The sequence below is a fragment of the Podarcis tiliguerta genome (assembly GCF_965153285.1).
Source record: "Podarcis tiliguerta genome assembly, chromosome: Z".
Lineage (NCBI taxonomy): Eukaryota > Metazoa > Chordata > Lepidosauria > Squamata > Lacertidae > Podarcis > Podarcis tiliguerta.
The window spans coordinates 20854334-20869898 of record NC_139553.1 but is presented as its reverse complement, the minus strand read 5'-3'; the positions used below and the strand labels follow the sequence as shown (position 1 = coordinate 20869898).

The following is a 15565-nucleotide window of genomic DNA, read 5'->3' as shown; positions in this document are numbered from 1 at the left end:
AACTGACCTGGAATGTATGTTTGAGTTCTTTGCCCCAAAGACTGTCAGGTCAGGAGCTTCACAGACCCTGATATTTCAGGGCCCAAACCTGGGACGCAGGTGTGGGCCCCAGTGATGTCATGGGGGACAGGTCTTGGTGAAATCACTAAGTCTATGCAATAATTTGCAAAGACAGAGTCTAACTAGAAAAGGGGAGGGGGGAGAGGGGGAAGTGAAGATACCCTCAGAGAGTTTGTGCTGTGATTTTCAGCTGGCTCCTACTAGGCTGAAGGACGCGGGTGGCGCTGTGGGTTAAACCACAGAGCCTAGGACTTGCTGATCAGAAGGTTGGCGGTTCGAATCCCCGCGATGGGATGAGCTCCCGTTGCTCAGTCCCTGCTCCTGCCAACCTAGCAGTTCGAAAGCACGTCAAAGTGCAAGTAGATAAATAGGTACCGCTCTGGCGGGAAGGTAAACGGCGTTTCCGCCGACATGACCCGGAGGCTGTACACCGGCTCCCTCAGCCAATAAAGCGAGATGAGCGCTGCAACCCCAGAGTCAGTCACGACTGGACCTAATGGTCAGGGGTCCCTTTACCTTTACTAGGCTGAAGCTTGCAAGCTGCACTCACAGCCATGATGATGATGATAATAATAATAATAATAATAATAATAATAATAATAATAATAATAATAATAGTATTTTCAGGTGGACTTGTCCACCTGGAGATTCAAGCCGTCCCCCCACCCCCAGTAATGGCCAAGCAAACCTGGGAACTTCAGGAAAGTTCTGGGGGTCTGACAACCTCATTGCCCCTTTGGGTTAAAAGGACAAGCTGGGTTTTTAAGATCTCTGTATTTAAACTGTAACATTATTTTGTGGGTATGGACTAGTAATTGTCTTATGCTGTCTCTTTATAAAATTGCAGGTATTTGTGTTTTTGTTTTGTTTTTAATATTTTGACACTGACTATAAGCCCTCTTATGGAAACTTTTGCTTTGAAAGGTGGCATAAAAATCCATACTGTAAAGCAAGCAAATAAAAGTTAACTCAGCCAACTTGGCGTGGAGAGGAGCCAGAAGAACAGAAGAGCCTGCTAGATCAAACTATCTAGTCCTCCTGCTCCTTTCTGAAGCAGACCAGTTACCTCTCCTCCGCAGAGCTGTTATATCTTTCCAGTGCCCAATGGCGATCCAGAGCATAGTCCCACTCCACTTCTTCTGCCATGATGTAGAAGGTCCTCACTTGCTCATATTGCTGGTCTGGAAACAGTGTGTTCTTCCCACACTGCTGAACTGAGTAACGTCCTCTCATCCCAGACTGGTAGTGGTTGCTAGTCTGACAGTATACTTCAAAAGTCCCTAGTGGGCAGCATAAACAGAGATGTGCAAGATGGTGGCAGACAGGTCCCTCCAGATGTTTTCAATCAAAACTCCCACCAGCCTCAGCCAGCACAGGAATGCCCCCCCCCCAGTGCCATATGGCTGTGTTGACTGTGGCTGATGGGCTTTGTAGTCCACTGCAGGGAGTTCCACAGTTCAACCCAGTCAGATGGGTGCGGTATAAATAATAAATTATTATAATATTATTATTAACTGTCTGCTTTGCGAAGGACTTCCTTTCACCTTTCTTGATCTTCCAACATTTGGCTTCATTGGATGTCCACAAATTCTAGTGTCATGAGAGAGGTAGAGCAACTTTTCTCTGTCCACATTCTCTTTGCCAGGCATAATTTTTATAAAATTCATTCATGTCACCTCCCCCCCCCTTGGGCTTGCATTTGCAGGACAGACTTGTGCTCTATCATATCAAGCCATGGGTCTAACTAACGAACCCTCATTTTATCCTCCCAACGATTCTATGAAGTAGATTTGGCTGAGAAGGAGGGTGTGACTCAAGAGAGCCCACTAAGCTTCATTGCTGGGTGGAAAGTTGAACCCTGGTCTCCCAGGTTCTAATTTCAATTGCACTATGCCCTACAATTCTGTGATTCTACCACACTGACTTGTGCCTCAAGCTTGAAAGCAAAACAAAACCCTGAAAAATTCATCTCCAGGGATTTAGAAGAGAGATCTTGCATATCCAAGGTCACTGTCTCTACATGGCCTTTATTGAAAGCTTGCGTAACTCTGTTTCCTTGGACAGTAAAGGTTATGATTAGACTGAAAATGTTTACTCTGCTTCCAAACTGACTACACTGGTCTACACCATACATTGGAAGCACAAACTCCCCCCCCCCCCCCCGCCGCCAGCATCCTGCAAAATGTAGCCCACACCTCACAGAGCTGTAATTCCCCAAGATACTTAACAAACTATAGTTCCCAGGATTCTTTCAGGGAAACCTTGTGCTTTTAAGCATGCATAAAATATATGGTTTGGGCATGAGAGAGAAAGGTTGCAAATGGGTTGAGGCATTTACCTTCGCTATCTGGCTGCATGAGGGCTGTGGCAGATGTGTGAGGGAAGAGACTGGCTCCATCTCGCCTCATCCCATTCATCAAGACCGTATTTCCCTGGAAGGTTGCGCCGTGGACATCGGCTTCACTGCCAAAGCCCAAGAGATGCCAGGAGACAGTTTCTTCCCTGCAGACATCTAGGAGAGGCAGGTTGCTGAACAGGAACCCATTAATGGCTTTAGGGGGGGGGCAAAGGAAAATAAACAAAAAAGGAGACATTTATTTATTTGATTCATGCATAGACCATACCTTTTCATATACTGCTTTGAATTGGGGGGGGGGGGGCTTCTCTTTTTTTTTTTGCAACCAAGCAGAGTATAAACTTTACAAAAGAAATAAATGAAATAAATAAGAATATTGTAAGAGCCTGCTGAATCAGGTCAAAGGGGCCCCATCAAATCCAGCATCCTGTTCTCATAATGACCAACAAGATGCACCAATGGAAAACCACAAGCTGCGCAAGAGCTACACTTTCCCCTCTTGTGGTTTGCAGCAACTGGCATTGAGAAGCATCGCTGCCTCCAACTTGTTAACGCAGAAAATGGCCTTCATGGCTTGTAATAACAATATCATAATAGTTTATTATTTATAAGCTGCCCATATAGCTGGGTTTCACAAAGTCACTCTGGGCGGCTCCCAACAGAATATTAAAAACACGATAAAACAGCAAACATTTAAAACTTCCCTAAACAGGGCTGCCTTCAGATGTCTTATAAAAGTCACATAGTTGTTTATTTCCAAGACATCTGATGGGAAGGCATTCCACAGGGGCAGGCGCCATTACTGAAAAGGCCCTCTGCCTGGTTCCCTGTAACCTTACTCTCAATGAGGGAACCGCCAGAAGCCCCTCGGAGCTGGACCTCAGTGTCCAGGCTGAACAATGGGGGTGGAGATGCTCCTTCAGGTATACTGGGCCGAGGCCATTTAGTGCTTTAAAGGGCAGCACCAACACTTTGAATTGTGCTCAAAAACACACTGGGAGCCAATGTAGGTCTCTCAGGACCTGTATTATATAGTCTCAGTGGCCACTCCTTGCCGCATTCTGGATTAGTTGTATTTGCCGGGTCACCTTCAAAGGTAGCCCCATATAGAGCACATTGCAGTAGTCCAAGCAGGAGATAACTAGAGCACGCACCACTCTGGTGAGACAGTCTGTGGGCTGGTAGGGTCTCATCCTGCATATCAGGTGGAGCTGGTAGACAGCTGCCCTGGACACGGAATTGACCTGCACCTCCATGGACAGCTGTGAGTCCAGAATGACTCCCAGGCTGCACACCTGGTCCTTCAGGGGCACAGTTAGCCCATTCAGGACCAGACAGTCCTCCACACCTGCCTGCCCTTGTCCCCCAAAAGCAGTACTATAGGTTTGTAGCCATCAATAGTCCTCTCCTCTATGAATTTGTCTAAACCTATAGGTTAGTGGCCCATCCTTGGCTCTTCTGGAAGCAAGTTCTGCAGTTCAGCTATGCGCTGAGTGAAGAAGTCCTCTCTTTAATCTGTCCTTAATCTTCTTACATTCAGCTTTATTGGATGCCCATGCGTTCTGGAGTTATGGGGGGGAGGGGGGCTTTCCTCTATCCATTTTCTCCATGCCATAGATTGTTTACAAACGTTGTCTCTTACATGCCTTTTCTCTAAACTGAAGTCCCAAATGTTGCAACCTCTGATTACAGAGGGGTTGCTCCACCCCATTAATCATTTTGGTTGCCCCTTTCTGAACCTTTCCCAACTCTATAACATCCTTTCTGAGGTGATAGCTCAGAGTAGATATTTCAGATAGGTGCTCCGATTAATTTCTAGGTAATCCAATGTTCGACTGCGTCTTCATTCCCTAAGAGTGGGAGTGATGACATACCGTGCATCCTGTTGGATTCCTTGAAGTCTTGATCTTGAAAAGGGTGGTCCTTTTTCAAAAAGTACTTCAGATTTGCATCCAGATACCAACTTAGATTTTCATCAAACACACCAAACAAGAGATAAAACTCCTTCTCGACACCTTTCTAGGATAGCAACAACACAGGATGTCAGGCTTTTGAAAAATATATATTCTCATGCACTAATCATTGTTGGTTATAGTCGCAAGAGCATTGCTGGTCATTCCCCGAGTTGGTGAGGCTCATTTGACAACAGTGAGAAACGAAGCCTTGAGTGTCAATGGAACTCCCTGCCACTGGAGATTCATGCCTTCTTTGTCAACTTTTAAATTTCTGCTGAAATCTTTTCTATTCTGCTAGGCCTATGCTGGCAGTTAATAACATGTCCTACTACAATAGTTATTTGATATCTGTCTTTTAACTTTTTAATGGTTTTATTGTATGGTTTTATTGCTGTAAATGGCTTAGATTTTTTAATGACAAAACCGCATACAAATATACAGTGAACCTCAGTTTTCAAACGTAAACCATTCCAGAAGACCGTTCGACTTCCAAAATGTTCAAAAACCACTCAATACAGAAGCCTCAATACAACAGGCAAACTCAAAACGGAAGCCATGTGGCATGTTCAGCTTCCAAAAATCGTTCAAAAACCGAAGCAATTACTTCCAGATTTTCGGAGTTTGAAAGTCAAAACGTTCGACTTCTGAGACACTTGAAAACCGAGGTTCCATTATACTTATAAATAAGTAAAGTAAGTAAATAAGTAAAACTTTTTGCTTTGTGTTTAATGCTGTAACTTTGCTGTTAATTGCCATGGACTCAGGAGAGGATAGGCGAGCTATAAGCAATAAAATAATCGCCATCATGTTCCAAGTCTACCCACCTAACCACAAGCCACTGTCAATCAAGTAGGGAACCAGGGAATTCAGACTCTGTAGGGCTGGCAGTTTTGATGGTGGTCGCATGGGAGTACTAACGTAGGTTGAGTCTCAAAAAATTACCCATCTCCAGTCCCTTCTGCTGATACTGGTCAATGGCACAACGGCAAAGCAACCAAGCATACCTGCATATTATGTTCATCAAGAGTCCCAGGCCGACATATAAGCAAGGGCCCCACTAAGCCAGAATTGGTGTCTCTGACCGGATCTGATGCAGAAGAGTACATCCAGGTCAGACAAGGAGGGTCGGTTGCTGTAGGCCCAACATGCTGAGGGACCGTCCAGTGGTACACAAAGCTCCCCAGAGGCTTCACAGCAGCTCCGTTCCTAGATAAGCCTTTGAAAAGCAAGAAGGGTTATGCAACTCCTTGTATCATTAGAGCTAGTTATGGTGTAGTGGTTAGAGTGTTGGAGAGACCAGGGTTCAAATCCCCACTTGGGCATGCAGCTCGCTGGGTGACCTTGGGTCAGTCACTGCCTCTTGGTCAAACCTACCTCACAGTTGTGGGGATTTGATGGTGATGGGGAGACCATGCACACCACACCTCAGGCTCTTTGAAGGAAAAGGTGGGATATAAAAGCAAAAAACAAATAAACGAAATTTTAAAGCCGTTCATAGCAGCTGGGGGGAGATAGCACGAACTGGGGGAAACCTGCTTAGTGTACTGCAAATACTGCGGGACTCCACTTCCCATGAGTCCCCACAAAGATGGCCAAGGATGATGGGAACTATCTGGAGGGTGCGAAGCTGGTGAGAGACAGTGCTGTGAGGGGGTTAATTTCATGTTTGGGTAGAAATGTTTTCTCTTGTCAGTCTGGATCTTACTGACCAGTGCTGTTCAGCAATTTCCTGAGTCTAAGAATTATGATAGGCAGACACTCATTTCTCAAGCTACATTTTCCATACCATCCATCATTCTATATACAGTCATACCTCGGGATAAATGTGCTTCAAGTTAAGTATTTTTGGGTTCCGCTCCGTGGCAACCTGGAAGTAACGGAGCGTGTTACTTCCGGGTTTCGCCACATGCGCATACGGTCAAAATGACGTAACACGCATGCGCAGAAGTGGCAGGTTGAGTTCACTTCAGGATCTGAACAGGGCTTTGGAACGGATCCCGTTCGCATCCCAAGGTACCACTGTACCTCCACTATCTCCCCACCTGCCTTACCCTCAGAGGCCTCAGAAACTTTAACACCTACTCTTAGGAAGAGTTCTCCAATCCCTAGACAATTTGAGTTGTTCTTTTGTCTACCTTTTCATGGCATTGTGTCTTCTTAATTTTTGTGGTTTGGCTCGTTTCCCCCACTTCATAACCAAGCTGTCAGCACGGCTTGCAACAAGAACACAGTACAATTGCATCTTATTTGGGGTTCTGTTTGTGTCTATCCAAAGCCTCGGAGCAACCCTACAACTGGAAGGGTGGGGTGGAGAAAGAGAAACCCCCATGCTCCCAGACCCCATGCTCTAAGTGGGCCTTGCTCCCTCCCCCAGCAAGTGGGGAATCTTTTTCAGCTTGAGGGTTGCATTTTCTTCCAGGCAGGTTTCCAGGGGCCACATATCAGTGGTGGGTGTGGCTGGAGGCAAAAATGGGCAGGGGAGCTGTTGATGGGCAGGGGAGCTACTAGGCTGGATAGCCATGCCCTGCCTCCAATGCTTCTGAATGCCAGCTGCTGGAAACCGCAGGAGGGGAGAGGACTGCCCTTGTGCTTAGATTCTGCTCCTGGGCTTCATCCCGTTTTGAGGCAGGTCCCTTGGAAACTTGTCCATATGAGAAATCATCCCTCTAGCTGAAAAAGGATTCCTCATCTGATTCCCAGCAACTGTTATTCAGAATCATAATTCCTCTGGCAGTGCCACATTGCAGGTCGCTTGGCCCCATGCCTAGAAAGCACAGGACAAGAGGAAAACCACTCAGTCTCATACTTTCTACACATGGGACAAGTGGGAGCATGGAGAAGCCCTATGTGTCAACTTTTCTCCATCCACTTTCTCCGAAATGCCATGCACAATTTTGCAGACTTCTATCATGCCATTTCTTAGGGCTCATCCACACATATCAAGCCTCACGCTTTCCAGGCAGATGTCCAACTTTAAAAGTAAGTGTCCAAGCACTTTTTAAAAATTTTGCTCTGGAGCTTTCCACAGAAAGACCTGCTCTTTGATGCTGAATCTGAGCAAACAGAATCCTGTGGAAAATCCAAATGGCTGTTTGTTCCGATTCAGCAGTAAAGAGCGGTTTTTTGTGGGGAAAGCACCGGGGGGGGGGGAGTGTCGGACATGGAGCTTGAAAGCAGAGACCTGATCCTAAAATATGTGGCACAAAAGGAGGTCTGAATGAGACCTCACTCCAAACTGAAAAGTTCCAACACTGCAACCCTTTCTCATAGGGAGCTCTTGCATTAAAAGCATTGTGAAACCTGCCCTTTCTGAAATAACTGAAAACAACCTCTACTTCTTCACCCCAAGCAATTCATCCTGGTCTTGCTAAGCAAGTGAAGAGCACAGTTTTTATACAGCTGTTGCTAAAATGAAAATGTGCATGTAAGAACTAACCATCCTGGTAAGCAGTTCCTTCCCAATCCTTTTCATAAAACGCACCATGGGGCTGAATGCTAAAAGGCCAAGAGGCTTTGTTTGCAAACGTAACCTGGATAGTATCTCCGACTTCAGCTTTGATCACTGGTCCTGCAGGGAGAAAGACAGGAATCATAGGTCATAGAATTGTAGAGCTGGAAGGGACCTAGTCCAACCCCGTGCAATGCAGGAGTCACAACTAAAGCTGGTCTGTAAGTTTGCCCCCTCTGCGAGCCATTTTGTTTTCAAACAGCATGAGCATGCCTTATTTCCACTGAAACGCTGCATGCAGAAAGCACCTATTTACGAGAATTCTGGCATACCTAAATATCAGTATTGTGCAAGAGCTCTATATCAGGGGTCAGCAACCAAAGGCCCATGGGCCGGAAGCAGCCCACAGAGGTCGTTTGACTGGCCCACGAGCTGCCCCCAAACCGAGCTGCCCGCTTGCGCGCTGTGCTAAACCGGCACAGCGTGGGGCGGGGACTTGCTTCTGTGGCACCGGAAATCACGTCTAAGCAGACACCAAAAATTGCGGGTGCGTATGCGATCCGACCCACAGAGGGATCTCCCCGGAACCGATCCAGCCCAGGCAAGATAAACCTTGCTGACCCCTGCTCTATATTAAAAAGCAAAAAAGGAAACGTGTGCCCCAAAATAGCACAGGCCTCCATAAGAACATAAGCAGAGCCTACTGGATCAGGCCAACAGCCCACCTAGTCCAGCATCCTGTTCTCACAGTGATCAACCAGAAGTCTCTTTTGGGAAAACCGCAAGCAGAACCTGGGGCAAGAGTACTCTTCCCGCCTGCGGCTTCCAGCAATGGAAGCAGAAGCATTCACTGTATCTGGCCATGGAGGCAGAGCATAGCCATCATGGCTAGCAGACATTCATAGCTGTCTTCTCCTCCATGAGTTTGTCTAATCTTCTTTTAAAACCATCTTAGTTAGTAGCCATTACCACCTACATTTTGCCCATAGTGAAACATGGTAACTAGGAGCTGGTAACATTTTCTGTTTTGCACTTGCACATTTCTGGTTAAAAAACCCCAAACTTTTAAAAAGGTGTTCATGCACAGCTACAGAAATACCTCCATGCATGCCCAGAACAGGCAAAGGTAGTAGAAGACAGGAGAATAGTGACTGGGGGTAGGGGCCAGAAAACATTGTATCAGAAACTATCTATTGCTGTGTGGATAGGAACCAGCAGAATGCATTTGAAAAATCTAAGATTAAAAAATAAAAAGTGTATAGACAGTCAATCATGTACACAGAAAAATTAGATTTTGTTTGCAACAAAATATGGGAGCCCCTCATTGATTGTACCCAGATTGTGGGACTCTGCCTGCCTAGGAAGGGTGGACTGATTCCTCCTTGGTGGTTTTCCACTGCCTTGTGAATACCATTTTTTTCCTAGTAGGCATTTCATCTTTGGGAATGCTCTTGTTTTTGTAACACTGCACTGGCTTTTGAACAACTATCCCTGTTTCCCACCCAGATCATAAAATATTTATAGTTGATGTGAGCAGCATTGAGTGTCTCTGTTAAGACAGAAAGAGGGAGTTACAAATCTTCCAGATAAATAGATAAAACTTCCCACCGTGCCTCTCAAAATGTAACAAGTCATAGCCCATATATCTGGCTGGGCAGGAAAGTTAATTTTGATGTATTACCAAGTATTCCAAGATGCTTTTCTTCTTTTGTCCGCCCCTTCTCCACCTGAAAAGTTCCATCCATGTATTCAGTGTATTGGACCTTCCAGTATGTTCCCCCAATCCTAGTGGAATTCTGCTTGAAAAACTGCTCTGAAGAACTAAACACAAAGAAGCAAACATGTGATTCTAGGATGCAACAACAACCAAATCTTTAGATTATGCAGCTTTTGTTGTTGCTTCTGCAAATCCAGCTGCATCAGCCAAGATCCACAGTAGCTTTCATGCTGAACTATGTAAGAGACTTGGCAAAAGAAGACTGTTTTCATCGTTAATGCTGTCTTTTTAGGGAGGTGGAAAGGATGTTTATGTGTCACATATAAAGGCTGATAGTGCAGGTGGGTGAGAAAAAGTCCAGCTAATTGCCTTTGGGGAGAAGGGCCAGAGAGGCTCAGTAGCAGAGCATCTCCTTAGCAAACAGAAAGTCCCAGGTTCAGTTGGCATCTCCAGGTGGGCCAGGGGAAAACTCATGTCTGAGATGAAAGAAAGCCTCTCCTGCCAATCTGTGTAGACCACACTGAGGTCTCATCCACACTTCTGGTTGTTCCTTGCCTAGAAAGCATGAGTCTCAGTGGCGTTTGATACCATCAACCATAACATCTTTCTGGACCGTCTTGAGGGGCTGGGAGCTGGGGGCACTGTCATACAGTGGTTCCGCTCCTTCCTCCTGGGCCGTGTTCAGAAAGTGGGGGGGGGGGATGAGTGTTCAGACCCCTGGGCTCTCACTTGTGGGGTGTCTCAGGCTTCCGTACTTTCCCCCATGCTTTTCAACATCTATATGCAGCCGCTGGGAGAGATCGTCAGGGGGTTTGGGCTGGGTGTTCAGCAGTATGTGGATGATACCCAGCTCTACCTCTCTTTCAAATCAGAACCAGTGAAGGCGGTGAAGGTCCTGTGTGAGTGCCTGGAGGCGGTTGGAGGTTGGATGGCGGCTAACAGATTGAGGTTGAATCCTGACAAGAAGTACTGTTTTGGGGGGACAGGAGGCGGGTGGGTATGGAGGACTCCTTGGTCCTGAATGGGGTAACTGTGCTCCTGAAGGACCAGGTGTGCAGCCTGGGAGTCATTTTGGACTCGCAGCTGTCCATGGAGGCACAGGTCAAATCTGTGTCCAGGGCAGCTGTTTACCAGCTCCATCTGGTACGCAGGCTGAGACCCTATCTGCCTGCGGACTGCCTCGCCAGAGTGGTGCATGCTCTGGTTATCTCCTGCTTGGACTACTGCAATGTGCTCTACGTGGGGCTACCTAATCCAGAATGCGGCAGCTAGACTGGTGACTGGGAGCGGCCCCCCCGAGACCACATAACACCGGTCTTAAAAGACCTTAAAAGGCTCCCAGTACGTTTCCGAGCACAATTCAAAGTGTTGGTGCTGACCTTGGTCCTGTATACCTGAAGGAGCGTCTCCACCCCCATTGTTCTACCCAGACACTGAGGTCTAGCTCCGAAGGCCTTCTGGCGGTTCCCTCACTGCGAGAAGCCAAGTTACAGGGAATCAGGCAGAGGGCCTTCTCGGTAGTGATGCCTTCCCTGTGGAACACCCTCCCACCAGATGTCAAAGAGAACAACAACTACCAGACTTTTAGAAGACATCTGAAGGCAGCCCTGTTCAGGGAAGCTTTTAATGTTTGATGTTTTAGAGTATTTTAATATATATATTTTTGGAAGCCGCCCAGAGTGGCTGGGGAAGCTCAGCCAGATGGGCGGGGTACAAATAAATTATTATTATTATTATTATTATTATTATTATTATTATTATTATCTGCTTGTCCTGCACTTTCTAGCCACAGGTCCAAGAGGTTTTGCCTTTGCTCTGCTGCTTTCCCCTGGAAAATCTGTTCTTCAGCACGAAATTGGAACAAAAGGCAAACCACAGAAAACCCGAGTGCTGTTTGTTGTGATTTAGTGCTAAAGACTGGGTTTCTCCAGGGGAAAGCAGCTGGGTGAACAGAGGTGTGGCTAAGCCCTAAATTAGATGGACCAATAGTTTGACTCCATGAAAGTTGGGTTCCTAGGAAGTAGGGAGCATTTCCCCTATGCTAGTCAGCTCAGGCCAGAGGTGGATAATGTCATAAGAACATAAGAAAAGCCTGCTGAATCAGGCCCTGTGAGATCTTGCAAGAACCAGTGGGGGCTGCCTAAGCAAGGCAGAGAGCTGAAAACTCTCTTCGTGAAGGGAAAACCTGGTGCTAAAAGAGCTTTAAAGCTCTCTGCCTTGCTTACATTTAAATTGTGGAATTTTAGCCAGTCCTTCAGCTGTGTGTGGTTGAAATGGTGTGAGTTAAATGCACGTTAGATGTGATCGTGCTGTTTATAACTAGCTGAAATCAAGGTGACCTTGGGTGGTGTTGACAGAACACTGTGTGTACCAAGTGATCCAAAAGTAAGACAATTAATAGAAGTAGCTCACACCCAAACCAAGACTGGGGTAGAGAGGCTCATCCAGAACCCCCAGCTTTAAATGAAGAAACCGAGACACATAGCTGTCAATGTTTTCCTTTTTTAAAGGGAAATTCCCTTATTCTGAATAGCATTCCTCGTAAGAAAAGGGAAAAGTTGACAGCTATGTCCAGATAAAGGGCAGCTGGCAGATGGGATGAGAAAGCACAACTGTTCAGTAATCTTAAAACACTATCAAAAAAGCAACTGCAGAGCAGCCCCACTATCCCCAAGGACACAGAGCTGTTGCTTTGTAAACATGTACCCAGTGTTCTGTTTCCCAAGGAAGCATAATCCATCCCGTTATTTCATTAAAAAAACACTATACCCAGGTCTATAATGCAGAAAGGTTGCAGCACCTGGGCCAAGTAAGAGGTGACATGATAGAAGATTATAAAATTATGCATGGCCTGTGGAAAGTGAAGAGAGAGAAGTTTTTATCCCCTTCTCACAATTTAACACTAGAACTGGCTGACAATGAAGGAGAATGTTGGGAGACTCAGGACAGATAAGGACTTCTTCACACAGGGCAACTGATAACTACCAGCCAGGATAACTATGCTGTGTTTTCAGCTGGAGGCTGCTATGCTCCTGATTCCCAGTTGCTGGAAACCACAGGAAAGTGATCTTGTGCTCAGGTCCTGCCTGCGGGTTTCCCTTTGGGGCATCTGGTCAGAATAGTATGCTGGACTAGAAGAGCCGCTGGTCTGATCTACCTCCCAACTTTGGGACACAGGGAATTAAAAGGGATAGGGAGCTCTCGGGATCTGCAGAAGACTACAATTCCCATGATTAGGGGTCTGGGGTATTATCACCATTATTTTTATTTAGTTATTATTAGACTTTTATCCTGCCCTTCCTCCCAAAGGATCCCAGGTGTCTATCCACTTGCTGCTATTTCTAATTGCAGGAGGGAGGTGGACTAGCCAACAAATTTCTGCCTTGTTATCAAACAGACCACAGGTGGACCAACTGCTACGGTTAACCATTTTTAAGCTGCTTTATATTTGCTGTAAAGGTAAAGGGGACCCCTGACCATTAGGTCCAGTTGTGGACGACTCTGGGGTTGCAGTGCTCATCTCGCTCTATAGGCCGAGGGAGCCAGCGTACAGCTTCCAGGTCATGTGGCCAGCATGACTAAGCCGCTTCTGGCGAACCAGAGCAGCGCACAGAAATGCTGTTTACCTTCCCACCAGAGCAGTACCTATTTATCACCTGCACTTGACATGCTTTCGAACTGCTAGGTTGGCAGGAGCAGGGACCGAGCAACGGGAGCTCACCCCGTCGCGGGGATTCGCACTGCCGACCTTCTGATCGGCAAGCCCTAGGCTCTGTGGTTTAGACCACAGCGCCACTCGCGTCCTATATATTTGTTGTATGAGTACCCAAATTCAAAACCTGACCTACCACATTACAAAGAAGCTTGGTTCAAAAAACATTTTTGTTTCTTGGGGCAACATGCCACACTGTAGCGCCTTGAAAAGTGCAGGTTTAGCTACTCTGTTGAAAAGTTAAAGTCTCCTGTGCGATGGGGACCCCCTTTCAGCACTGTGTAAATGCATTCTCAAGCAGAGCAGGAAATCCACAAATAAAAGCCCCCTTACCTGTTTGGCTGCAGCAGGCTTTCCCCAGTGCCCAGGTCTAACCCTGAGGGTCCGTAATTCCACTGAACTTCCTTTGCCGCTATGTAGTATTTGCGAAGTTTCCCTTTCAGGGCAGGCTCTGGATTCTGATAGGAGCAGTTCCTGACTTCATAGAGAGCCTCCATCCCAGCTGTAGGAAGCACAACAGAGCACAACACACTCAGACTGGCCTGCTTGTCAAAACAGCCTGCAGGTTGGGAGAGATGGAGGCAGGGGAGGCCAGGAGCAGCCCAACAGTCAGATCCTGTTCCCCACCACAGATTCAACTTCCAAACTCTATTTCACTTTAAAAAAGCATTTCTTGTATATATACACAAGGGAAGAAGCATAAAGAAATACAGTATGATCACATCTTGAGAGTGATCAACATGCACAATTTCATCCTTAAAAGGTTGAACCCAGGCTGGCTGAAACTGTGCAAATTAAATGCATACAAGGCAGAGAGCTTAAAAGCACCTTTTGAGCTGTGCTTTCCTAGTGCAGAAAAAGTGTCTAACCTCTCAGACTTGCCTGCTGGGCTCAGGGATACTCTTGGGAGACCTTGTGGGAACTCAGATGGACCCACAAGATCTCAGAAGAGCCTCCTAGAATGCAGTTAGCAAGGCAGAAAGCTTAAATGCTCCCTGCCTTGCTTGTGGGGCAATGCCCATTTGGTGCACCAGCTCTAGAAGGTAAGATTGTTCATGCAGGGGCCGTTCCAAGGGGGTGGTTAGAGCATACATATTTTTGCATATACACGCCACCCCTGGAACGTGACCCCTGTGCAAGATGCAAACATGCTGTACTCATAATGTTACAGCAGGTCAAAAGAAGCATTAGGTGGAACACTACCATTAAACTTACTGTTCCAAAACATTACTAATTTTCCCCACCATAGGCTGGTTTACATATATTCTTTTGTAGTAGATTAACTTAATCATAGTTATTAGAGACCAATTTTTCTCAATTCGTTCATATGTAGTAAGAGATATGCAGCTTTCATGCTTTGTCCTGTATGAAAAATCCATCCTTGTACCCTTAGTGATTGCTGGCAGCACATATATATTCCTATCTTGGCTCCCACACCCACACAGCACTTAAAACTTACCTTATCTAGATAAAGGTCCATGTTTTTAAGTGCTGCGTTCGAGGTCCCCCCCCCCCATGCTTTTTTTGTCCTGCGTTTTCCACAGGAAAACCCACTCTTTACAGAAGAATCAGAGCAAACAGCAAATCTGCAGAAAACCCAATTGCTCTGATAAAGGGTGGGTTTTCCTGGGAAATATGCCAGGGCAAAAGAAGTAAAAAAGTTTTAAAAAGTGCCTGGACGTGGCGCTTTAAAGAGTGGACTTGTGCCCAGAAAACACAGGACGAAAGGTAAGCATGGATGAGCCCTCTCCGCTCAATTGTCCCTGAAGGTGTGATTCCAAAAAACGACTGCATGGCATATACCTAGATCAGGTTACACATTACACAGTTCAGGAATTCGAAGAGGAGTTCTGAAGTACATGGTTGGGCAGAAGCTAATATGGTGTCTCAGCTACAGTCTAGTTGAGCTGGAGTCCTATGTCTAAGAATGTAAAAAAAAAAAAAAAAAGCCTGCTGGATCAGGCCAGTGGCCCACCTAGTCTAGCATCCTGTTCTCAGTGTGGGCAGCCAGATGTCTATAGGAAGCCTGCAAGCAGGATTCAAGCACAAGAGCCCTCTCTCTCCCTGTGGTTTCCGGCAACAGGTATTCATAAGCATTTACTGCCTCCAACCACAGAGGCAGAGCATAGCCAGCCTATCAGCTATCAATAGCCCTCTCCTCCTCCATGAATTTGTCCAATCCACTTTAAAAGCCATCTACGGTGGTGGACAACACTGCCTCCATCGCTATCTGGTGATGAGAGCTGTAGCCGAAAACATCTGGAGAATTCCGGGGATGGCTGGCCTATTTACATCATCTGTGAAAAAGAAAATACTG

General features: G+C 46.3%; 1 protein-coding gene across 3 annotated transcripts in view; it reads right to left on the bottom strand.

The window, feature by feature from the left end:
- HEPH (hephaestin) overlaps window positions 1–15565 on the bottom strand; it is a gene marked incomplete at its 5' end in the record, with an annotated part of 48038 nt that overhangs the window by 18918 nt on the left and 13555 nt on the right. For all 3 annotated transcript variants that reach the window (XM_083423466.1, XM_083423464.1, XM_083423465.1), the window contains 7 exons: window positions 1127–1340; window positions 2399–2611; window positions 4291–4435; window positions 5376–5587; window positions 7808–7939; window positions 9501–9640; window positions 13582–13750. In XM_083423466.1, the coding sequence (XP_083279592.1) occupies window positions 1127–1340; window positions 2399–2611; window positions 4291–4435; window positions 5376–5587; window positions 7808–7939; window positions 9501–9640; window positions 13582–13750 (1225 nt within the window). The remainder of the gene's footprint in view (window positions 1–1126; window positions 1341–2398; window positions 2612–4290; window positions 4436–5375; window positions 5588–7807; window positions 7940–9500; window positions 9641–13581; window positions 13751–15565) is intronic.